The sequence below is a fragment of the Martes martes genome (assembly GCF_963455335.1).
Source record: "Martes martes genome assembly, chromosome: 17".
Classification (NCBI taxonomy): Eukaryota; Metazoa; Chordata; class Mammalia; order Carnivora; family Mustelidae; genus Martes; species Martes martes.
Genome location: NC_137905.1, coordinates 57,788,511 through 57,814,127, shown reverse-complemented (window position 1 = coordinate 57,814,127; position 25,617 = coordinate 57,788,511). Strand labels below are relative to the sequence as shown.

The 25,617-nt window shown below is 49.2% G+C and overlaps 1 protein-coding gene across 1 annotated transcript; it reads right to left on the bottom strand.

Moving 5' to 3' along the window:
* Nucleotides 1-1,334: 1,334 nt before the first annotated feature.
* LOC308357875 (zinc finger protein 28 homolog) lies at nt 1,335-20,738 on the bottom strand. The gene is made up of 7 exons (XM_080827750.1): nt 20,702-20,738; nt 12,834-12,960; nt 12,590-12,685; nt 10,631-10,794; nt 9,909-10,023; nt 9,046-9,141; nt 1,335-5,083 (listed from the first exon to the last, which is right to left on the bottom strand). The coding sequence occupies exons 2-7, from the start codon at nt 12,865-12,867 to the stop codon at nt 3,381-3,383; spliced, it is 2,208 nt and encodes a 735-aa protein (XP_080683876.1). The 5' UTR covers nt 12,868-12,960; nt 20,702-20,738; the 3' UTR covers nt 1,335-3,380.
* Nucleotides 20,739-25,617: the final 4,879 nt, after the last annotated feature.

Sequence of the window (25,617 nt, the reverse complement as noted above, 5' to 3'; positions counted from 1 at the left end):
ATTTTTAAAAAAATGAAATCTTGCCATTTGCAATGACACAGACAGAGCTGGAGAGTATTATGGTGGGTGAAATAAGTCCGAGGAAGACAAACACCGTATGACTTCACTCGTGTGGAATTCAAGAACCAAAACAAACGAGCAGAGGGGAAAGACAGAGAGAGAAGTTAAGAAACACCCTTAATTACTGAGAACAAAGTGATGGTTACCAGAGCGGAGGCGGCCAAGGCTGGGGGAAATAGGGGATGGGGATGGGAGTGCACTTGCCGTGATGAGCACCGGATGACATAGGGAAGTGCTGACTCACTGTACTGTACACCCGAAACTATTATCACTTAACATGTATGTACTTAACATGTATGTTAAGTACAATTGGAATTAAAATAAAATTAAAAAAAATAAAATTAAAAAAAACACAATAGCCTTTCCTAATACAAGTGGAATTAAAAATGTCTTTTGATCTATCTCATTCCACAATCAATCCTTATTACGCCACTCCTGTATCCTTTACTAATCACTCTCTAGCGTCAGCGCCATAGGGGCCAGCTTTCTTTGGTTGAGAACAAAAGCAGACTAACCTACAATCAGAAGTCAAATACTGGAAGACTATCAAGCCCTCAGAGATTTAAAGAACTGAGCTAGGGTGTGAGAAAGCAGGGAAGGTTCCCGTGGAGCAGGGGGTGGGCAGGAACGCAGAAACCTTCACGCGGCTGCTGGAGGCGGACCCGACTCCCAGCAGGGACAGGTAGCCCCGAGGGACGTCTCATGTTCTGCACAGCTCGACGAACACTCCAGGAAAACATCCACTGTGCCATACCTAAGGCTGCGTATTGGCCCTGCTCCTGTCCCTGGGTCTAAATATCAATCAAGCAAATATATAAGAAATAAATCAATAAATCAAATAAATAAATAAAATATAAAGAATGAAACAACTGATTGGCTTAATTGGAGCCACGTGTAACTGCAGAACACCACAGAATGAAGAAAGTGAGCACACCAACAGAGAGCTACGGAAAGTGTGTGTTTAAGACAAAAACAGATTTCAACACATATACCAAAGAAACCATGTAGATACACACACGTGCACATATATACCCCCCATATATATTCAATATTAATTTTGACGCTATGACTACAAGATTTTACACACTAGGTTTTCCAAGTCACACATCTCATTTAATATATTGTGGATGGACAGCTCTCCAAAGCAGCATACATAGAATCGAACCTCCTTCTACTAACCGGACAATACAGTATTGAATAATCACAATTTAATGAACCTGCTTGGCAGGATACTGAAATCGTACTTATCATAATTACAACAATTTTGCAATAGGCATTATTTACATCTATTTATTCCAATGGGACAAAATCCCTAGATGTAGGATTATTGTTTCAAAAGGAACGCATCTTTATAATGTTGCTACGTCATACTATGCTGCCATCCAAAAAAGAGACAATTTACACAGCTAATGATCAAGTGTCCGTTTTCCCACACTGATGCCAGGACTGGATATTATCCAAATTTTAGATTTTAATCCATCTGAAAGCCAAGGAAATTTGTTTTAATTTGTGACTTTCTGGTTAGTAAGGTTAAGAAATTCACAGATTTTCTCTATTCCTTTTAATTCTTCAACCAACATGCCCGTTGGCATGCACTGCCAATCTTTCCACTGCCTTGTATGTGTAATGGCGCTTTGTTCCCAAATGGCATATTACTTCCTACAACTTCTATTACTTTGTCAATTGTCTCTTACACCTTTTTGGTGCCTTTCACCATGCCGAAGTTTCACATCTTTGTATAGGCCAACCGACTCTCCGCATGTCTTCTAGGACCCCATGTCCTACTCAGTAAAGCTTTCCTCTAGATTTGCTTCTTACATATCATTTCATAATTAGAAAGGTTAAATACAACTGCATGACATTTTTCTGTAATGTATGTGTGCTTTTTTTTTTTTTTAAGAGGGTGGACAACCACTGTCAAAACATCATTTCCCCTCTAACAAAAACCAGTCTTATTATATACCAAAATCTGAAATGCGAAGAAACCTATTTCAAAGATGTCCTGCTATGCTCACCAAATTATCTTTCCTTGTGTAGTTTAGACTAAAACTGTCAAAGTAAACATATCCTACGGGACTCTGTCATGAAGGACAATTCACCAACACTTTAACGGTATTGGGTATTTCATCTAGAAAAATGTATTTCTCCTCCACTGACATATTTTCATATCTCAATAGTCTAATAATTCCCTTTCACCTCTATTCATAAGTTGCCTTATAGTTTGTTTTTGAAGTGAGAGTTGTATTACACACACAGAAATAATTAGAACCTTTAGTACATTCTTCTCTGTGCCACAGCAGGGGTTGGCCAACTTCTTCTGTAAAAGGGTAGAGTAAAACTTGAGGCTTTGCAGGCCCTATCAGCTCTGTCACAGCTACTCACCTCTGCCATTGTGGAGTGAAAGCAGCCACAGGAAAATGTGAACGGCTGTGGTTATATGCCAATGAAACTTTATTTACAGATGCTGAAATTTAATTTAACTTTAACTTTAAATGTAATATAACTTTCATGTTGTCACAAAATATTCTTTGCTAGTTCAACCATTTAAAATAATTTTTTTTTTTTTTTTTAAATTTAGATCATGGGCCATACAAAACCAGTGAGACTTTGGTCACTGAGTCAGAGTTTGCTGACACCTACTTTGGACCTGTTTATCTCAAGGTTGACAATTTCTTAAAAGTTGAAGAGTTCATTCATATGCCCAGGTGATTTTAAATAGATCAAATCTTTCCAAACTTTTTAATTCTTGAGTAATATGTCAGCAGTTTTAACTCTGTAAATATACATCTTGCATTTTTTTTTCTGATTCAGTTCCTTTGTTCCAAGAGCCTACGGATCCATGTTCTCTACACACTTCCTAAGACTTGTCAGACATAGAGTAAAGCTGAATTCTCTCACCAATAGTCACATCACCTTACCTGTATGCGGATGAGATGGGAAGCCACAGCTGTAACTCAACATTACGGAAACAAGTTTTAAACCACCACGGGCAGAACCTCACTGACTCCCTTGAAACTCCTGCTCCTGATCTAAACTGGTTTCTCCTGGCCTCCTTCTATGCATCTTTTCTATCCAGAGCTGACTGTGGTAACTCTTCAATGTCCCAAAGTAATGTTTTACTCAGCACTCGGTCTGGACCAGGCACTGTGCTAGGCACGTCTTACGTATTAACCAGCGTAAAGGATCTCAGCACAAGTTGTTACACAAGGAGTGAATGAACTGTATGAACACTTATCGAAAATCAATCCGACTGCAGTGTGACGAACACACTCGTCAAAGACAAGGCCGACCAGAGGGACCAGTTTTTCCACTAATGGAGGCTATGGTGACGGGAGCGAGGATGGACCCCAGAGAAATCTGGGAAGCAGATCCACAGGATTTGACGTGGAAGGTAAAGGGGGGTGCGCAGGAGGCTCCCCGCTACGAATTCTCTGATGAGCGAGGTGCGCGGTCTGCCTGAAGACTTTCCTGCTTTTCTTATAGTTATAGGATCTCTCCCCAGTGTGGACTCTCTTATGTTGATTAAGGTGTCCGATTTGGATGAAGGTTTTCCTACATTCTTTGCATTCATATGGTTTCTTTCCAGAATGAATTCTCTGATGGACACTAAGGGACTGACGATGGCTAAAGGCTTTGCCACAGGCACTACATTCATAAGGTTTCTCTCCAGTATGACTTCTGCGATGACAGATGAGCGAGGACTTTGTCTTGAACGCCTTCCCACATTCGATACATTCGTAAGGTCTTTGGCCGGTATGAAGCCTCTGATGCTGAGAACAGGATGAGTTATCACCAAAGGCCTTCCCACATTCGCTGCATTTATAGGGTTTCTCTCCAGTGTGCACCCTCTGGTGTTGAATAAGGTGTGTGGTTTGGCTGAAGGCCTTCCCACATTCCTTACACTCGTACGGCTTCTCGCCTGTGTGAGTCTTCTGGTGCTGCGCAAGGTGGGCCTTCTGGGTGAAGGCTTTACTGCAAACCTTACATTCGTAGGGCTTCTCTCCAGTATGAATTCTCTGGTGAGTGGCCAGCTGAGAGCTGATGCTGAAGGATTTACCACACTCCCCACATTCGAAGGGTTTCTCTCCAGTATGGATCCTCAGATGACTAGCAAGGTGAATGTTCTGCCTGAAAGCTTTCCCGCATTCTTTACATTTAAAAGGTTTTTCTCCAGAATGCACTCTCTGATGTTGAGTGAGTGATGCGTGATGGCTGAAGGCTTTTCTGCAAACATCACACTCATATGGTTTCTCTCCAGTATGAATCCTCTGATGCACAGTAAGGGAGGAGCCATATCTAAAGGATTTGTCGCATACGTCACATTTGTAGGGTTTCTCTCCAGTATGAATCCTCCTGTGCTGATTAAGGCCTATGTGATCACTGAAGGCTTTCCCACAATCGATGCAATCAAAGGGTTTCTCCCCAGTGTGGTAATATCTCCAGTGACGGATAAGGGATGTGTTCTGTATGAAAGCTTTCCCACATTCGATACATTCATAAGGCTTCTTGCCAGTGTGACATCTTTGATGTCTAGCAAAGGATGAGCCATCACTGAAGGCCTTTCCACATTCATTACATTTATAGGGTTTCTCCCCAGTATGAATTCTCTGATGAACGGTAAGGGATGAGCTCTGGGTAAAAGTTTTCTTACATTCATTACATTTGAAAAGTTTTTTGCCTGCATAAATTCCTGTATGTTTTATTACCACTGAATTTTTGGGAAAATTTTTCTTAACTGAGTCCCGATTATGAACTCGCTCCTCTGAAATGTCCAAATGAAACCATCTCCCAGATTTATTAAGAGTATGTTCTCTTTCCTTGGAGAGGGTTTTGTTATGAGTGATTGCCTCTTGCCTGAATTGCGTCTCCTGACCTACCAGCTTCCTTTCAAACACACCCTTGGAATCCCAATTTCCTCTGAAAGTGGAGAATTCCACGTTTGGGTTTGAAGTTCTGTCTGTTACTTCAGCAAATGAATCTTGCCTTGGAAATAATTCCTGGGTCTCACGTATAGCTTGTTGGCCTGAAAGACATCAAGAAAACAAGTATTTCCTTTATTGTGCGCTAGAAAAAAGAATTTGCTAAAAAGAAAATTGAGAATGAATTCACTAATTGGTGAAATCAACCCTAATTAAATCACATGAACTATGTGGCTCTAAAACACGTGAACTGGCGGTCGACCACGTAAGTAAAGCAAGCCCCAGCGTGAATTTATACTGGAGCCTACAAGGTGAGCGGAGAAGAATCTACGTAGCATCCGTTACGTACAAGGAGAAAGGAACGGGGCAAACGTTGTGCAATCGCACCACCTGAGAATTCTGACATTCACCGCCTCCAGCCCCGGCCTGCCCTGCCCTGCTGCGGTGCCAGAGCGGCCTTCACCTCCTCAAAGCTGCTCCGAGAAGCGCACCGAAGCACAATGAAAGACAAAGTATTCGTTAGCATTTCCCAGGAGTCTCTGAAAGCTGGTCATTCCCCTACAACCAGGAAATGAGGTTTCCGCTAACCACAGCTTATCCGACTAATCTCAACAAAACCGACCTCGCCAGCCGGGAGCTGAAGCTCGGCACACACACAAAATCATTTCTACACGCATGTGCGCGCTTGCACAGGCCTGACACTTTTCGGGCTGTTTATTAACCCCTCGCTTCTCTGGCCATATATTAATGAATAGGACCTTGCAGTTTAATTTCTTAGTTCAAAACAACCATCTGTATGAAAATGATGAGTGCTGCCGTTGAACACCATGTGTCTTCTTTTATCAGACTCTGATGCTTACAGGGAGGAGCGTAGACACCTGAAGTCCTTTTCCTAAACCACTCAGCGTGCACCAAAAAATGGTGCACGTATATTTATATGTAAATACATACAGATACAAGTAGTATTGGGGAGATGGTGCAGAGAGTCAAATGTCTGGAAAAAGATCTTAAAAAAGGGAAAATAAGTCATTTTTAATGAAACCTAAACACTAAGTTTTCCTTCTTAGATCACTAATAAGACAAGGATGCCCGCTTTTGCAACCTCTATTCAACACTGTATTAGATGTTCCAGCCAAAGCCACTGGAAATAGAAATAAAAGGCATCCTCGTTAGAAAGGAAGAAGTAAACCGTTCCTTGAAGATGACTCATTCCCACGTCAGAAAAGCCTAGAGAGTCCATGAGAAGAGCACTGGAGCTAAAAACCAATTCACCAAAACTACAAGACACAAGATCACAACACACAAAAACCGGTTGCAGTTCTATACACTAAGAATGAACAATCTGAAAAGGAAATGATGGAAACAATTGCATGAAGGAGAACATTAAAAGAATAAGTTATTTACGAATAAATTTACCCAAGGAGGTACAAGACTGTATGCTGAAAACTGCAAAACACTGCTGAAGGAACGTAAGAAGATATAAATAAATGCGTTCATTCACAGATAGGAAGAGAGGAAGAAAGAATTAAATAAGTAACAGAAACAAGACCAAGTTTGTGATGTGGTACAAATGGGGATGATAAATAAAAAGAAAAAACTATGAAGCCACAGGTCAACAAAGTAAATGCTTCTATAAAGATACCGCCCAACAAACGACTGTGTAGTCAGAAGAAACAGCATCTGCGAACTCACAGGCAACTCAGAAATGGGAACAAAATGTGTCCTATTTTTTTTTAAAGATTTTATTTATTTATTTGAAAGATAGAGATCACAAGTAGGCAGAGAGACAGGCAGAGAGAGAGGAGGAAGCAGGCTCCCCTCTGAGCAGAGAGCCCAATGCGGGGCTCGATCCCAGGACCCTGGGACCATGACCTGAGCTGAAGGCAGAGGCTTAACCCACTGAGCCACCCAGGCGCCCCATAATGTGCCATATTTTTGAGATAGCATGTACATCCATACAATATGAACACAAGGAAATACAACCCAAAAGAAATGTGGGTGATGAGTACAAAGACACCATTAACAGAACGTGAACTCTACATGGATTTAAACTACATATTTATCAACATCACGAGTACTCCGAGAAATGCAAATTAAATAAAACATCCATTTTCACCCAAGAGCTTGGGAAAAATTTTAAAAATATAAAATACTCACTATTGGTGAAGATGTCTAGAAACAGGTATTCTCATATATTATTCATGATATAGCACTTATATCCATGAAACTTTTTTTTAAAAAATGTACACTTTGATCATACAAAGAGAGAAGTACAAACTGGGCCATGATTCATTACAGGTAAAAACTGGGGAAAACCTAAATGCTCAAATGTCCTTTGTAAATCAGTGAAGTAAATTTGTTATTTGCTTATTGTAATACTAGACAGCCATTAAAACAATGAAGTAAAACCACATATATCAAGTTTCTGAGAACAAAAATGGAAGGAGAGGGGCGCCTGGGTGCCTCAGTGGGTTAAAGCCTCTGCCTTCGGCTCGGGTCATGATCCCAGGGTCCTGGGATCGAGCCCCGCATCAGGCTCTCTGCTTGGCAGGAAGCCTGCTTCCCCCTCTCTCTCTGCCTGCCTCTCTGCCTACTTGTGATCTCTGTCTGTCAAATATATAAATAAATAAACCTTTAAAAATAAAAAAAGGAAAATTCACAAAAGAAGTAATTAGACTCCATAAAAATGTTAAAACTTTTACATATCACAATTTAAAAAGGTCTAATCAAACAGAAACTCTTATTCCATATGTGAAAAAGCATGAAACAATAGATCAAAGAATTAGTATGTTGATGTAAAAAAACCACTGGAACTGTAAACAAAGCTTTTAAGACATGGATAGAGAGTGAATATAAATGAGATTTACTTAAGAAAAGGATAAAGAGAATAAATGTAGAAACGGCATTCAATCTCTTTCACAATTAAAAAAGTAACTTTAGGATATAACCTTCCAACAAATAAAAAGGAAAAATTTTCATCAAAATACCCAGTGCTGGGAGGATGCAATGAATCCCACACAGCAAGTTACAGAATCACTGCCAGTTGCTGAAAGCAAACAAAACACTCAGAGCCTAACAGACGTTCACTTCCAGAGACGCAGCAACCCCCCAAAGGAACAGTTCGCACTTACATAAAGGTCCTGTCGCAAGTTCACTTTTAATACCAAAAACGTGAAGTGACTTCAGTGAGCAACGGGAGAGACGACACGAATGCACGCGACAAACAGCTCTCCGCGTGACGGACACGAGCTGCAGTTCCAACCACGTGAAAAACGCGTGGTTTTCACAACGTGACGTCTACGCTCGCTCAGTTAACGGACTGTGACTACGGGTCGTGGCTTTTCGTTCTGCTCCCAAACAGGTGATCGGATTACATTTCCTATAAACCATTATTTTCTAAAGAAATTTCTTCTTTCCCTTAGGTATCAACATATATCAATCCCCCCCCCCCGAGAAAAGAGGAAGAGACCCTCCACTTACAGCCTCTGGCTCTCCAGCTCTGCCCACCCCGCCTGAAAGGAAGCTACTGGAGCTCAATCCTCTCCTGCGCCTCTGCAACACCCCACTGGAAAGTCTGCAAACTCTACCTCATCCATAACCATGTTTCATCCTCTCCGCCGGACGGACCACTTACAAGTACAACATACGTGTAAACTCTCTCCTCCTCCAAGTACCTGTCAATGCCAAGCACAAGGGCTCCCTCAAATGACTTTCCGGCTGGGGTTCGTACAGGACTGGACGCACCATGAAACAGGCGGGCCGGCGGTCACGAAGAGCAACTCGAAAGGACACTGGGGTCAGGGCAGGGCATGCAGGGGACTGAGCCGACAGGAGCGGCCAAGAACAGGGAAAACGTTACAGGGAACGAGCAATCACTCGAGACAAGGCGGCAGAGGAGAAGGAACGAGAACCATGTGGAAACCCCAGACTCCACTTCCTCTCTAGACCTGGAGGGCTTGGTAAAGTCCTGCGCGTCCTTCCTGTCCTGAGCCCTGAGCGCAGACTCGGCTCTGCTGAGAGCTCGGCTCCACCTGCCGGGCTCCACCCCCGGCCCTGCCGCACTCACCTGGGCACAGGCCCCTGGTCAGCTCTGTTCGCACCATCCACGGCGCCCTCCCCTGCTCCGGCGGAGAGACCAAATCGGGCTTAGGAACACAGGGTCCTGCAGAGGGGCAGATAACGGGGTTCTGTCGCACACTTGACATTCTTAAATCGAGAACCAGTGTCTTGGTTCTTTTTTTTTTTCTTTTATTATTATTTTTTTTAATTACTTATTTGTTAAAGAGAGAGAGAGCGAGCGAGCACAGGCAGACAGAGTGGTAGGCAGAGGCAGAGGGAGAAGCAGGCTCCCTGCCGAGCAAGGAGCCCGATGTGGGACTCGATCCCAGGACGCTGAGATCATGACCTGAGCCGAAGGCAGCTGCTTAACCAACTGAGCCACCCAGGCGTCCCAGTGTCTTGGTTCTGAGAGGAAAGTGTTTTATTACAGGAAGAAGCAGAAAGAAAAGTGAGCAGATCTGAAAGACACAGAAGACACTGCTTCACGCAGAAGGACGACGCCAACTTTCAGCTCTACAAATGTCAGATTCTCATCTCAGGAATCACGACAGAAATTTAGCCCAACATCTCAGCAGCCTCCTCCCCAACCTCTGCAGTCCAAAATGGACCAACGGGGCCCCAGGGTGGCTCAGTCTGTTAAGTGTCTGCCTTCGGCTCAGGTCACGACCCCGGGGTCCTGGGATCGAGTCCCGCATCAGGGTCCCTGCTTCTCCCTCTCCCTCTGCCTCTTCCCCTGGTAGTGCTCTCTCTCATTCTCTCTCTAATAAATAAATAAATAATCTTAAGACAAAACAGGACAAAACAAAACCTGAGGAATGAAAGTGGCAGTGCCCGAAGACAGGTTCGGATTTAGGCAAGGGACAACCTTACCTACTGACCCCAGGTCACCATGGCTCTCCCATCTCACATTCTTACAGACACTCTTCCGAGCTGGGTCCAGCTGCTGGGAGAAGTCTACAGCCACATTCGTGATGGCCACCAGGCCCTGAAATGGTACAAACACACTTCTTGCTCAAACGCGGCCACGAGCATGCAGAGGCTCTGGGGAGGAATGTGAGGGGGCAACATGGGCAACGAATTCTGAGGTTCTGAGTGATCCAGGTCACCTAATGAGTGGGCCTCGTCATATTGTCTATGTTTGGGAAACAAAAAAGAGAAAAGATAGGAGAATCTGTTTCTGCCACGGAGAATCTGTAATTTTGCAGGAGAAAACGAAATGACAAGCAGCTAGAATTTCCTAACGCTGACCAAAGGCTTCCCCACCTTCGACACGTCTGCAGGGTCTCCCTCTCTGACGAAATCTCTGATGATAGGGGAGGGCTGAGATCCTCCTCAAAGTCTTCTCACGCCGTGGCACGTCGAATGTCTCTGATCAAGAGACTTGTTTGTGATTCGTTACAACTGAGTCGTCCCACCTCTTGTACTGTGCAGCAAGACTGCGCGCTCTTCCTCCTGGCGGGATACTCTGCCTACAGGAAGCACCATACTCAGACGGAAACTTCTCCCAAACTCCCTTTGCTCATGGTCTCTCCCCTCAAAAAGGGTCTCTTTGGGAAGGATACTGTGCCTTGACTAGAATTTATCTCACTTACCGGCTGCCTTTCAAACAGGGCACCATAATCCCAGTTTTCCCCTAAAATGGAACATTCCAGACTGTAGTTTGTGAGTCTCCCCATTATCACTGCCTGGGGTAACTTCTCTTTAGTGATGTCCTTCTTTGCAGACAACTCCTTGATCTCCGGCACAATCTTCAAATCTGAAAAATATTAAGAAAGGAAGTTTTCTCCGTTATGCATTAATATGAAGAAAACTTCCAGAATGTAATCAGAGGAATTAAAATCCTCAAAAAACTGCATCATGTCAAAAGCTTTTTTATATGACTAGCCAACCGTACATTCCCATATTTGTGTAGCTTTCGTCCTAAAGGATACATTATGAGCTTTCTCACCTAAATCTACAATGAAATATAGCTAAAATAAACAAAGAGGGAGAGGAGGCTGAAGAACAAAATTGCTATATGAGCCTTATTTCAACATTATTAAGTAAAACTCACTTGGACTCTTTTCCCATTTTTCCAGGAAAAATTTCTTTTCTCCCTCTCTTTTTTAAATAATGCTCCTTTTATTATAATGCTAACTGACGAAAGTTCAAATCCCGGCCTTACAAGCGCAAGTCTTCATAATCAAGTAGAATCCTGGCAAGGAATTAAAGATTGACAGAGGAAAAAGCTATTTAATTTTATAAAACTCATTCGGGGGCGCCTGGGTGGATCAGTCGTTAAGCGTCTGCCTTTGGCTCAGTCATGGTGCCTGGGTCCTGGGATCAAGGCCTGCGTTAGGCTCCCTGTTTGGCGGGAAGCCTGCTTCTCCCTCTCCCACTCCCCCTGCTTGTGTTCCTTCTCTCGCTGCATCTCTCTCTGTCAAATAAATAAATAAATAAGATCTTAAAAAAAAAACAAAACCTCATTCAGAAAACGTGATTTAAATGTCAAATGGGAAAGTTTCACGGTTCTATATACCCTAGGACAAGCCATGAGAATTGGAAGTTCGGTGAGCGGCCTGTCCTGTTCTGTCGATACAAAGTCTCTCCTAGAAGTACGATTTCAACGAAGATGTTTTACGAGAGTCTCAATTCTTCAGAAATTGCACCATCTCCTCTTGGGGCAACCTCCAAGAAAAGTCTGTAATTCTGATCCTGATCTCGACTGACTTGTTCCCGAAACAATGCTGTAGTTGAGATAACTGTATTCCCGAATGACAGAAATTTCATCACAACATCCTCAAGATCTGTCAAATCCGAACCCGCATCCTCTCCTGCTGAGAGCCGGTCACACCACTGTCTGCTCCGCTCCGCGCTGGGAGGCCCAGCCGCCCCCAAACCGATGACGGCCCCACCCAGACCCGGCTCCGGGCCTGCCGGTCTCCTCCTTGAATTCTAACCCTTCTGCGGAAGGCTCTACTCTCCTTCTGGGTTCTCAGGCTCGCAAGTGGGAGCGCTCTCTCCTCCTCCCAGGTCCCCGCTCCTGCTCTCCGGGCACCGGACGGCCACGGCCGTCTCTGCTCCACCGAGGCGGCACGGGTCCGCCCAGTCCCCCCGCGACACGGCTAATGCTTCAGCAGCTCGCGCTCACCCACCAACCCGCACCTCACAACCTTACTCAAAACTGACAACAAAAGTGAGCGAGAAAATCTATACATGAAACAGTCACTTGATCAAAGAGAAAGAATAAAAACAAGACATCCGCAGCGGCCAAGGATTGTTTAAAGAAGAGACAGGATGATGCCAGCCTGAATGACAAAGGGTCTGAGAAGGAGCTGGGAGAAACGGGACCCAGAGGACAGGAAAGAAGTCCCGTGGCGGGGGGGGGGGGGGGGGGGGCAAGCTGGGCAGGAGGTGAGGCAGGATGAACACCTGGGGAGCCCGTGCTCAAGAGGCCTCAATTTCCCCTCTGGGCCTGGAGGCTTGGGAAGAGTCCGCTGATGATCGAACACGACTGAGGTCCCGAGCTGTGACCCGCAGGGCCTCCCCCTACCGCGGCCTCCCCTGCTCACCTGGGCACCGGCCTCTTGTCAACTTTCTCTTCGCCATCCAGGGCTCTTTCCTCTGTTCCAATGAGGAGATCATTTCGGGCTTAGAAATGCAAAGTCCTAAGTACACAAGGAGAGGTAGAAGGGGGTCAGGCCGCGGGCCCCCGGGCTTGACGAAGGAGCGGCAGGGCCTGGTGCCAACGGAGTAAAGGGCTCTGAGCTACGGCAGCAGCCAAGGAAGGGGAGAGTGGGGGCGGGGCGCCCTTACCCAGCGACACCAGGTTCCTGTAGTTCTCCAGCATCACGGTCCGGTACAGATTCCTCTGAGCAGAACTCAGCCACTCCCACTCCTCCCGGGAGAAGTCTACGGCCACATCCCCAAATGTCACCAAGCTCTGAAAGGACAAAACCGCATCCTTGCTCAGTCGGCGCCCAAGCCCCCTAGACCAGGGGGTTGTTACAGACCGAACCGTGTCCCCCAAATTCATACGTTGAAGTCTAACACCCAGTCCCTCAGAATGTGATTCATTTTGGCGACAGGACCTTGGAAGAGGTGATTAAAAGTTAAATGAGGTCATGCGGCTGGGGCCCTGATCCAATCTCACGGGCGACCTTACAAGAAGAGGAGGAGACACCAGGGATGCGAGTGCACAGAGGGAAGGGCGTGTGGGGACACAGTGACAGGGCTGCCATCTGCAAGCCAGAGAGAAACCGGGGACGTCCAGCGACATCCAGCCCCACCGCAGACCGGGGCAGCAGCCACCTGCAAGTGCCTGGTGCGCTGCACTGATGCACATGGGGCCCGAGGGCTGCCTCCTCCTCGCTTTGGGGGACAGACAAGCACACAAGGAGCGAGAGCCAGAGAAAAGAGAAAGACACCGAGACAGCCCGTCCTTGGAGGACTGGCAGTTTTGCACAGCTGTACGCACAGGAGCGCAATCTGACATCAATTCAGAACAATGAATAAGGGAGGCTCCACTGCCCCACGCACGAGAGCAACCGGAGCACTCAGCAGGAGGACAGGCGCGTGGCCTGGTTGGCACAAGAGTCGGAAGATCAACCTGAAGATGAACCTCGACAGCACAGAAGAACTCAACCTCAACGCGGGTTCTAGGGAGTTCTGTTTCAGTTCCCGTGTTCATCAGATGCTGAGCACGCACGTCAATTAAAAACAAAAACCCAAAAACTAAACTAAACCAACAAAATTCTCTTTTCTTTTTCCTGAAATAAAGATGAGTGTTTAATAAGAATGAAAAACATACTACACGGGCGCCTGGGTGGCTCAGTTGGTAAAGGTCTGCCTTCGGCTCAGGTCGTGATCCCAGGGTCCTGGGTTCGAGCCCCACATCGGGCTCCCTGCACAGCGGGGAGCCTGATTCTCCCTCTCCCAGTCCCCCTGCTTGTGTTCCCCTCTCGCTGTGTCTATCAAATGAATAAAATCTTCTTTAAATAAATAAATAAGTAAAATCTTAAAATTCTGATACATCCAACGTATCCGAAACATTTCTTTAATTCAAACTGTGACCCCAGGAATCCCACCGGTGGCTGCCCTCTGGATGGAGACGCCCAGCTGCCCGCGGATTCTAAAAGGCCACTCCGAGGCCCGGGAGCAGGAACCCCGGCTACCCCGAGGCCGCAGCCGCGGGCAGCCCCCGCCGCCGGCCCTGCCGACCCCGCGGCTTCGGCTCCGTCCCGGCTCCCAGCTGTAAAGTGGAAAGATCGGCAAAACCTCCCGGACGGCGGCCGGAACGGCGCACCCCGCACGCGCCGCCCCCCGGACGTGCCGGGCGCCACGGCGAGCTGGACGCGCGTCCGCGACCACGCGCCGAGCGGCCGGACCCCCCGGAAACCAAAGTCCCCTTGAGGTCCCTTTGAACCGGACTGCGAGGGCCTGCGAGCGCCGGCGGGCGGCGCGCAGAGGGGACGCTCCGGACGCAAGCCCCGGGCCCGCGCGGAGACACGTGCTGACGCGGCCGGGGTGGCCACGACCCCGCAGCCCGAGCGTCCGGCGGGCGCCGCGCTCCCAGGCCGGCCGGAGCGCGCGAGCGGGCGGCCACCGCGGCCCCGACAGCGCCGACCGCGACAGCGCCGACCGCGACAGCGCCGGCCCGGGCGAGCGAGCAGCGCGGGGGCAGCGCGAGGCCTCTCGCCCCGCGGCCGCGCCGGAAGCTCCGGACGTCAGCGCCGAGGCCGGGCCGGAGCAGCCGGACGCAGAGCGAGCGCTGGCCCCGCGGCGCCTCCAGAAGCAGGGGGCGGAGCGGCGGGCGCCGGGCAGCGGAGGGGAGGTGGGGGCGCCGGTCAGAGGGGACAGTTTCCTTCCGCGGGGCGCGGCGGGCGGCCTCCGGCCCACAGAGGACGGTCCAGCGTTCCTGCCCTCGGTAAGAACAGAACAACGACGGGGGGAGGAGACTGTGGAAGGTGACGAGGAAGGGTCCGGCTCGGATGGCGGCGACAGTCTCGGCAGCACGTACTCGCCCTCGAACTCGCCGAGCCGCACCCGTGAACGCACGCCGCTTCCTGCTGTCCACCGGACCTCAATCAGGGGGTTAAAAACAAGCAAACGGGAGCGCCGGGGCGGGGGGGGGGGCGCTCAGTGGGTTAAGCCGCTGCCTTCGGCTCAGGTCATGATCTCAGGGTCCGGGGATCGAGCCCCGCATCGGGCTCTCTGCTCGGCGGGGAGCCTGCTTCTCCCTCTCTCTCTGCCTGCCTCTCTGCCTACTTGTGATCTCTGTCAAATAAATAAATAAAATCTTTAAACAAACAAACAAAAAAATCACAACCATCTCTTCTTTTTTAAAATATTTTTTTATTTAAGTAGTCTCTATCCCCAATGTGGGGCTTGAACTCACAGCCCTGAGATCAAGAGTCGTAAGCCAGACGCCCCCCCAAAAACCCATTTCAGTGCAAATATTTTCAACGGGTTCAAGGGCACAGGTGCTCAGACACATGCTACTTCTGTGTTTTATCCTGACCGGATTCTAAAAGCCGGTTTCTCACAGATTCCAGCCTTACAGTCCTACCTGCACGCTCCTTGCCTGGCAAGTCTTATACTTACTTATTTCGGAGATTCAAAATCTTTTCAGATGTTCTTTACCAAATGAAAATTATATAAAATACAGTACACAGATTGTATACAAAATGCCTTTCTAAAATCTATAGCATCTTCACAGCATCTTTACAATAACTTTATAAATAGTCTGTTGGTGCAAGAGAAAATGGTGCCCAATTTTCTTGCATTTGTTACTATTTTGTCATTGGTAAGAAGACTGGGATTTGGAGCCCCTACTACACAGAAGAGTGTAAGTTCCAAAATTTTCTTATACTTGACAACTCGGTTTTTTGACAGTCTTTTTTTTCTTAACAAGAAATGTCCCCTTCTCTAACTCTTTCCTTCTGTGTTCCAGAGGGACCTAGCATGAACCGTGTATGTGTAACCTTCCAAGTAAGGCAGTTTCTCACTTTAAACAGACTGCCCTGTAGGTAGAGCATCAATGACTTCCGGGGGCACCTGGGTGGCTCAGCCAGTTAACTGTCTGTCTTTGGCTCAGGTCATGACCCCAGAGTCCTGGGATTGAACCCCCACTGGGGTCCCTTGCTGAGGGGGGAGTCTGTTTCTCCCTCTGCTCCTCCTGGGGGGTGCCCACAACCTTTCACTCATGTGCACTCTCTCTCAAATAAACAAATAAAATCTTTTTAAAACAAGAAAAAATAAAATGCAACTACTTAAAAAAAAAAAGAATCAATGACTTCTGTTAGTGCTATGGTCTGAATGTTTGCGTCCCCCCAAAATCCAAACGTTGGAATCCTAATGCCTAGTGTGACGGCACTTGGAGGTGGGGCCTTTTGGGAGGCCCTCTGGTCATGAGGGTGAATCCTCTTTAACAGTCTTAGTGTCCTTATAAAAGAGACCCCCCTCCCCCGCTCCTTAGCTCCTTCCTCCATAGGAGGACACAGAGAGAAGGCACCAGCCAAGAAACAGGAAGCGGCCCGCACCGGCCAGCACACCCCATCGGCCAACCCCGCACCGGCCAGCACACCCCATCGGCCAACCCCGCACCGGCCAGCACACCCCATCGGCCAACCCCGCACCGGCCAGCACACCCCATCGGCCAACCCCGCACCGGCCAGCACACCCCATCGGCCAACCCCACCATCCTGCTTCTCTCCAGCCTCCAGGACTGTGAGAAATAAAGGTCCGTGGCGCATCAGCCGCGCAGTCCGTGCTGGTCTGTGACGGCAGCGGGGACAGACTGGGGGACAGACCGTGCTGGTCTGTGACAGCAGGGGGACAGACCGGGAGAGCCAGCAAACGCCTTTTACTGGGAACAGGAGCGATAACCGCTCACAGCACTTGGAACATTCCAGACACAATCCCATACGCTTACACACAAGCTGACTCGACCCCCCAACCCAGACGGTTGGTCCCGGCACTGCTTCCGTTTCAGAGATGAGGAAACCGAGAGCGGTAACTTGCCCACGATCACACAGCCAACTGCGGGGCCAAGACTCTGAACCCAGCGGTCTGGCTCCGCAGTCCACACCCGTAACCTCCACATCAGGGGCTGGCGAAGTCTTCCCGTACAAGGCCGGAGGGCAAATATTTTAGGACTCAGAGGCCAGACGGCCTCTGCTACGGCGACTGAACCCTGCCCTTGCCGCATGAGAGCTGCCACAGACCACGGCTAAACCACGTGTGTGCCACGCTCCAAGGAGACTTCATCCATGGGCACCAAAACGTACACTTACGTAATTTCACAGATGACACCGTATTTTCATTTTTTTCAGTCGTCAACAAATGTGAGTGCCATCTGTCGCTCACGGGCTACGAAAAAAGAGGTAAAAGAGGCAGCAGGCCAGAGCGGGCCAGTTTGCCAGCTCCTTCCAGCACCACGGGTCGCCGCGTTACTGGGCATCCCCTGAGGGGCTGGCCCGTAAACTTCTAAATGACAACGAGACGAGGATGCTGACAGCTAACACCTACTGAGATCTCACTGTGGCCCACGCACCTTTATGTTTTTCTAGGCACCTTACGTGCATTCACTTAATCCTTCAAAGAACCACATTAAGCCAGTTCCATTATCATCCCCATTTTTACAAGTGAAGGAAATGTGGTCATTTACGTTGCCCTGAGGTTACACAGCGATTAAACGCGAACACTGGCATCGGCATCGGAACCCAGGCAGCCTGGCTCCTTTGCCACGCCTGTGACTGGGACACCCAGGCCCCTATTAAAAGGTTCCACTCTGGCAACAGCCATAATGCTTGCCATCCATTCACCCTGATGACGAAACAAGACCCACTGGGCAACATGGCTTTCAGATAGAACAAATTTTCTCCAACTCATGTCCCGATCAAGCTGCTTCATTCAACGGTATGCGAACCACCCTCGACTGGGCACGTCCTACTCTTATTCCCCTCGTCCTACTCTTATTCCCCTCGTCAGTGTGGACCCGCGCAGACTTCCCAAAGAGTTTCACAGCGTCACACTACACCAGAGAGAAAACATAATGGTAAAACCCAGTGTAAGAATTTAATCTGGTGGTCTTACTCTTAATAAAGACAGAGACAAGGAGATTAAAGGCAAATAAAAAACAAAACCAATTCTATCCTTACACAAAAATACTTTACGTTAATACTCCACAGGAAAAAAAATGAAGGAAGGCCTTTTATAAGAAAAAAATGCACTGGGGCGCCTGGGTGGCTCAGTGGGTTAAATCCTCTGCCTTCTGCTCAGGTCATGATCCCAGGGTCCTGGGATCGAGCCCCGCTTCGGGCTCTCTGCTCAGCAGGGAGCCTGCTTCCCTTCCTCTCTCTCTGCCTGCCTCTCTGCCTACTTGTAATCTCTGTCTGTCAAATAAATAAATAAAATCTTAAAAAAAAAAAAGAAAAAATGCACTAAAGAGGTTTTTCTTTGGTTCAAGTCAATTAATTTTTAAGGCAGCTGAATGAAAAACAGGTAATTTTTTCTTTTTGGTGAAGTCTACTCTTTTTATACCATAAATTCTAGCTTCTGAGGCTCTACTCCTGTTCCATCTAAATAAAACTTTTAAAGTATTCTGATTTCATGTCAGTTTAATAAACTTTAATCCACAAAGTAAAAACTTCTAGGAATGTATTCATAGGAAATGATCAGGGATAAAGCACACTTCCAGGTATAAAAGCAATTCCCATAATACTATATTAAATAGCAAAACACTGGCTACAAGAGAAGCTCATACATTCCTCTACCAAATACTTTTTGAATCCGGACTCGCGGGTGAAACTGTCCAAAATCCCCGCCTGTTCCAAGTATACTGGGAGCAGGAAAGCAGATGTATGAAGTAAACATGCTGTATGTTGAAATGCGCAGAGTTTAAAAAAGGAGTAGCGCAGAGAAGAAGATGTGAGGAATTTGGGTGGGAGTCTTTGAAGCTATAGATAGAAGGATGGGGAAAATGAGAAGGCAATTTTCAAGGAAGCAAAGTGAGTGACGGAGGGGGATGGAAAACGTGAGAGGTCCAGAGGACCAGGTCGGGTGGGGCCCTGTCACCACATGAAGGATGTGGCCTTCATTCAGGGAAGCCACCGGAGGGTTCTGAGCAGAGAGCAACGCAGCAGGTAGACCAGAGCCCGCCTGGCTGCAGGCCGGGGACGCGGCTGCGGGAGCGGACGCAGAAGCGGGAAGTCCCGGGAGCAGAGTCGACGGCCAACTGTAGGATAGTAAGGACCGGGCAGCGGCAGCCGAGCGGGCACGAGGATAACCGTCAGGCTGCGAATACAGCACGAGAACAGCGCTGACAGGGTTTGTAGGGAGGCGAACGTGGGCCGCAGGGAAAGAGGAGACAAGCGCGGCGCAGGGGCTTCCGCCCGAGCAGCCGACAGCACGACGCTGCCGCGGCCAGAGCCAGGGGCAGCTGCGGGAGCGGCCGGGCGGGGGCCGCTGCCCGTGGCAGATGTGAAAGCGTTAGGTCCGAACTACCTGCTCGACATTCAAGAGGAGTCAAGTTGGATGCACTGGCCTGGAGCTCGGAGGCCTGTGGCTGACTCTTTATAGATGAGAACGGGCGGACCTCCTCAGCGGGACGCGGGCCGAGAGACGAGAACAGAGGGCCCAGAACAGCAGCCCGAGGCGGACAGTTGTGGGTCCGGGAGATGAGGAACCAGCAGTGAAAACTGAGACGCCAGGAAGGTGGGAGGAAGGCTAGATGCCGGCTGTGCCCTACAAGCCAAGGGGAAAAAGGGTCCCACTGGAGAGCAAGGGATGAGCTATTTCAAGGGTGGGCAGCCACCTGTTTTTGTAAATAAAGTTTTATTGGAACACAGCCCTGCCGTGCATTCACATACTGTCTGCGGCTGCTTCTGCTCTAGACAGCAGAGTGGAGCAGCCGCAGCAGAGACCTTATGGCCCGCAAAGCCTAAAACATTCACTTCCCAGCCCTTTACGGTGAAAGTCTGCCAACCCCTGAGCTACCTCAAATGCCAGTGAGAGCCAAAAAAGACTGAGGACTGGACAGAGCATCTGGTAATGTGGTGATCACTGGTAACTTGCTTAAAGTAGCCCAGGTGGGACAAGTGGAACCCCGTTCATTTATGAGCTGGCTCTCATGTTTACGAGACACAGACCACAGAAAAAAACAAAACTATCCATTAGCATTTTAAGAAGCCCCCCGATCAAGTGAGATACAGACAGCTTCTCACACCGCACCAGCGCCGCTCTTCCCTCTTCTGCCTGCCAAACATCCCCGTCTCCCTTCAAACCACGGCTCCAACATCACCGCCTTGGCAAAGAGCCCCTGCCCTTCCCTCACAGGCAGCCGGAAGCCAAGAGCTCCTCCAGTCAGCTCTCACCTGCACTCGAGAACCTTGTTTGCTTCCATGACTCTCCACCAACAGGCTGTGAGCTCCTTGAGAGCAGGGACTGGGGCTTAGCCGTCCGTGTCTCCAGGGACTGGCACCAAGTGGATACCAAACCCACAGTACAGCACAAGCAGCTGTCATGCTTGCCCCAAGAGCACCTTTCGGCTCCACCAGAGTCCCTCTGAGAAAAGTGGCACAGCGAGGGGCTGAATCACTTCACCAATGAAGAATGAACACCGAATGGGATGAAGAGGAAGCAGGGAGGGAGGCCCTGGGCTACCCCTGTAGCCCATCACTCACCAGAATGTGAGGAAATGGGAACCAGCTCCCAGGACAGGTCTCTTAAACTGAAAACTTTTAAAAGAAAATAAACATTATTAAGTCCTGAAAAGCAAGACTGCACTTCAGAGAGGAGAGTGGAAATGCCAACTCACCTGAGACATGGCTCCCAGCTCAGTTCTTGTTTCTGCTGCCTCCTGCTTCTGCCTCTTCTCCTGGAGAAGGGCAGTGTCCCTGGAAGGAAGAGCTGGGGGAAGACAAAGGAGTCGCTGGAGAGCGAGTCTACACCACGCTCCTGACCACCAGGCTGGAAACGGTCCCTTCCTGCTGAGTCTTAAACCAGGGCCGGAAACCAGAAAGGGCTTCAACAGGTGGAGAATCGAACGCTTGGGGACGAAAGGATGGGACCAATTTCGGAGGCACTGATCTGTCCACGACTGTCACTCTACCGAGGGACTGCCACGGCGGGAGAGGGGTTTCTCTCTCTGGGAGCATGAATCAGGATGGTGTGGGGTCAGGCTGACCCTGGGCGAGTCACGGTCCCTCCCGGCACCGCCGCAGGATGCCGGGACTCAGGGCAAACTTGGAAACCCCCGCATTCCTCCGACCTGCCAGCCTCAGAGCCCGGGGACAACCATCACCAGCACAGGGGCCCGAGCGGCCCTGGGCCCCAAGACCGCACTGGCCCCGCGCTCTGAGGGCGTGAATTCGCCCCCGTCCCCAGCCCCGACCACCTGTCACCCTTACCTCGGTTCTCAGGCCCCGCGGTCACCGCTCCTCGCTGGCCTCTGGAGGGGGAGCCATTCCTCGCGCGCGGCCTTCCCCGGCCAGGGCGGGCGAAGGCAGCCGGGGTCCCTGCAGTCCGGCCTCGGCCCCCCCCGGGCTTTGTGCGGGGAGCGCCGCGCCGCGGTGGGGACCCCCGCCCGCGGGCCCGCGCGCCCCTGCCCGCACTCGCCGCCCCCTGCATGTCGGCGCGGCGAGCGGGCTCGTTCCCCCCACCCACCGCGGGCGCCCGGCGTCCAGCGGGCCCCGCCCCGCGCCGCCCCGCCCCGCGGCCACCGCGGCCGCCGAGCCCCCGAACCCGCCAGCCGCCTGAACCCGGGCCCGGGGCCGCCGCCGGAAGTGGGCGTGGGCGGCCACCGCAACGCCCCCTGGGAAGCGTAGTCCCGGCCAGGGCGGCGGCGGGACTGAGCGGAGCGCAGGTCTCAATGCGCCGGCCCTCCCCGGGCCCACACAGCGTCCGCCGTCTCCCTTAAGGGCCGGCCGCTTCCGGCTCTTCGGGACCGCGGCCTCCGGTGGCTGTGGACACCCGGCCCGAGCCTGACCGGAAGTACAGGCCTCCCGGCGGACAGCCTGCGCCCCACGGGCTTCTGGGAGTCGGTGCCGGGTTCGGATTCGCACAGGCGCGGTTCCATGACGGGGGCGGGGCTGACGGCGAGGGGCGGGGCCGCACGGCTGAAGTGGGCGGTGCTAGGGCGCGGCAGGCGGCTTGCTCCTCGGGTGCGCGCCCCCGGGTGCCCCCGCTGACCGGGTGAGAGGACGCGCGCGCCGAGGGGCAGCGCTGGGGCCTTGCCGGTGTCCACAGTGTGGTTGCGCTGGGGGCGTGTGAGCACAACTTGCCTTCGCGTCCGATTCGCTGCGCACCTCTGACCCCAGGTGGGTCCCCATGTCCCTGGACTCTCGGGCCTATCCCGTCCCCCCATACCCGTCCTCCAGATGCCACTGCCCCTGCGCCTGTGGGTCCTGCACCTGCACGGCCTTCCCCCAAAGTCGGGGCTAGTTCCCACCACTCTCGTAGATCGCCGCCCAGACTCTAGTCACAAAGGCCACCCCTCACCTCGTGACTTTTTAAAAATCTGCTGCATAACCCTCACCGTTGTCTGGGTTAACTGGTGTTTTTCCACATTTACGTGTTTAGGGCCAGTCTTACCGGAGCCGACCGGAGCTTTCTGGATCCCTGGAGCAGAAAGCCTCTTTCCGCTCGGGGAATACCCTCCCTTACCAAGAGCAGGGGCCTACCGCTGTTGTTACACTCGCCCTCACACACCCCAGAGGCTGCCTGCCGTTATATTTATTTGACATTTTGTAACATCATTTAAGACAGAAAAGACATGAGTGGTAGTTAGGAGCTGGGGGCGGGAGGAGAAGACTCACTATGAAAGTCTTTTGTATCTTGGTCGCAGTAGTTACAGGACTGTAGGAATTTGTCAAAATAGAATTCTGCACCTAAAGTGAGTATGTTTTACTGTACTAGCTTTTAAAAGCTCACGAAATTTTACACTTAACCTCTGTGTGTAAATATTTTCTCATTAAAAATAAAGTTGTAAAGCCCTCACTGGCATAGAACTGAATTTAAACCACTTGAATTAAAAGACTGTCTTTGAATTAATAAAATGGCACTGGCTGGGGAGGGAGCTTAATTATGAAGCAGCAAATAGAAAACCATGCGTAGAGAATATAACCTGTTGTTTTCTTTTAGAAACTGGCCTTGGGGTTATGATTGGTGTGTAAGGCTTCTCTTCCACTTTACATAATGCCATACTTCTCCTAGGCTTGACCAACATCTCAGTTACTCAGGGATAACCTGACCCAAACCATCAGTGGCCTGGGGGATACCACAAGTGTCTTCAATTTTCACTTACCGTTTATCGTTGTGCATGACAGTTCAAGAAGGTGGACCGTCCATAATACTCCCAAGTCCCAATATCCTATTTATTCTTGCCTGTCAGGGTCAGTCACTGTAGCTTTTTTATCCCTCTAGTGGCAGGAGACATATGGGAACGGACAGAGGTCATTTGGCCTTCATTGCAGCCATTGTTGTTCCTGATCTGAAGACTTCCTCCCAGGACTAAAACCTTTACACAAGCATAACTCAGAACTGGGAGACAGAAACTAACAATTTTGAACATGGAACATGATACCCAGACATGGCAATTAGCACAAGGAAATGCCCCAACCATAATGTTGTTCCAGTAACTTTGTAGAGCAACCCCACCCCACCCCCGCCTTTTAACTTTATAAAACCAACCACTATGTTTTTTTCCCTTCTTTTCAAAAAATCTGCTGTCCTGATGACAAGAGCTTTAATGGCCAGGTGGCATTCAGCTTCTGATTTAATGACACCATCACTGTTTGCCGTAATGGAAGAATTCCTCCATTTGATGCTAAATACAAACCTCCGTATCACCGGAACCCAGAAGCGTGAGATAAAGAACCCAAAGTTTTAACGTGGGTCCTTCAGCATACACCTACCCTTTCTTTAGGATTCTTAACCCACTCCTAATTAAAAGTGTCACTAAGTGAAGAACTGTTCAAAAGCAAAAAATTTCCACTATGTTGAATATAAAAATGATGAGGCTTTTACATCCCAACCCTAAGTACACAATTTTTGCCAATAGAAAAACAGATCAACTGAACAATGAACACAAGCTTATGAGAGTAAGAAATATTAAGAGCAACAAATACAGTTAACACATAAAATGTAGCATGATGAAGATTCCTTGTACTTGCTAGAGTGGAAATAGAAGACTTAGTGGGTGGTGGTGCCAAGGAGTCTTTTTTTTTTTTTTTCAGGAAGAACACTCCTCTTTCTGCTCCCCGCTCAGTGTTTCGGCCTTTGGGAGGGGCTTGAGGTTATCTTGCACATTTCTGCTTATGAGTAGTCATGTCACAGAAAAAGGCAAAATATTTAGGCAAATATAGGCCAAAGTGATACATAACATACCTATTGCTTGTTGTATGTATTAAAAAGCACAATATTCGGGTTCATCTACACACAACCTGCCATTCAAATTTGTTCCACATGATGGCCTCTAACTAAAAACTGTTGAGTAAACTGGTTACGTGTGCTTTGTCTGAAACCCTACGTTGAAATCCTACTCTTTATAGTGTACTTCGTGTATCTACTTCTTAGTGATGGGGAGGGCAAGGAGTAGCGACCCACTCTTCAATATGCCCCCAACCACTGGGCACACGGGGAATTCACTAAGGTGACAGTTCCCAGTGTTGTCTTGGAATGTGATTTAGGCTAGCATGAATGTTACCAAACCAAGTAGGAATAATTAGTTTTGTCTACCAGTCTTTAGTAAGGAAACCCAGACACCATGAGTTTCAGTAGAGGGAATTTGACAGAGGAAACTAATATAATAAAAAGGTTCTGGGAGAGTGAGAGGAAGAACAGGGAGGCAACTTGGATCAGTTACAGGAGAGCAGTTACCAACCCTGGAGCTTGAAGGCCAAAGGGTGGAGGGGATATTACCAAGCCAGAAACCAGGGCCACTTAGAGCTAGACAGATCCACAGGGACATCCCTAGCAGGAGGTGGGACCATAATAAGGGGTTACTGGAGGGAGACAGAACAGAGGCGATGTAGCTATCACCATAGCCACCACCAAAGCAGAGCAAGTGAGAGAGAAATACCCCGGCTTCTCCCCAACTCTCACCTTCTGGTATATTGCCAGTGTCCCCCACTTAGTAAACCACACAGAAAACCAGTTGTCAAAACGCTCTGGGAAACGTCACCCGCAGAGCTTAAACACATGCAATAGTGTAGAGCAAGGGATAAGGCAGAAAACGGATCTTAGAGCCAAAAAGCAAAACTGGCACAAGAGCTCGCAGGGCTCTGAGCTGGACCAGGGCAAGAATTGCCCCTATACTCCCCCAGAACAACTACAGTACGTGTCCTTGTAACCTAGAATTCTTCCAAAAGTGCTATTTCCTTTCCTTAATATGCACTTACCTTGGTAAATGGCTGCAATTCCTTAGGGAACTCTAGGAGTAAAAGTCATAGTGGTGTTATAGGAAGGTTTTCCTCAGGAGTACCCGGCCTCCTGTCCACACACCCAGATCTGGGAACAGGGTGACAGGCAGTTTCTAGCATGGGTGATAACTGGACTGCGGCCTCCGTGACCAGACGTGAAGTGTTCTTAGACAAATAAA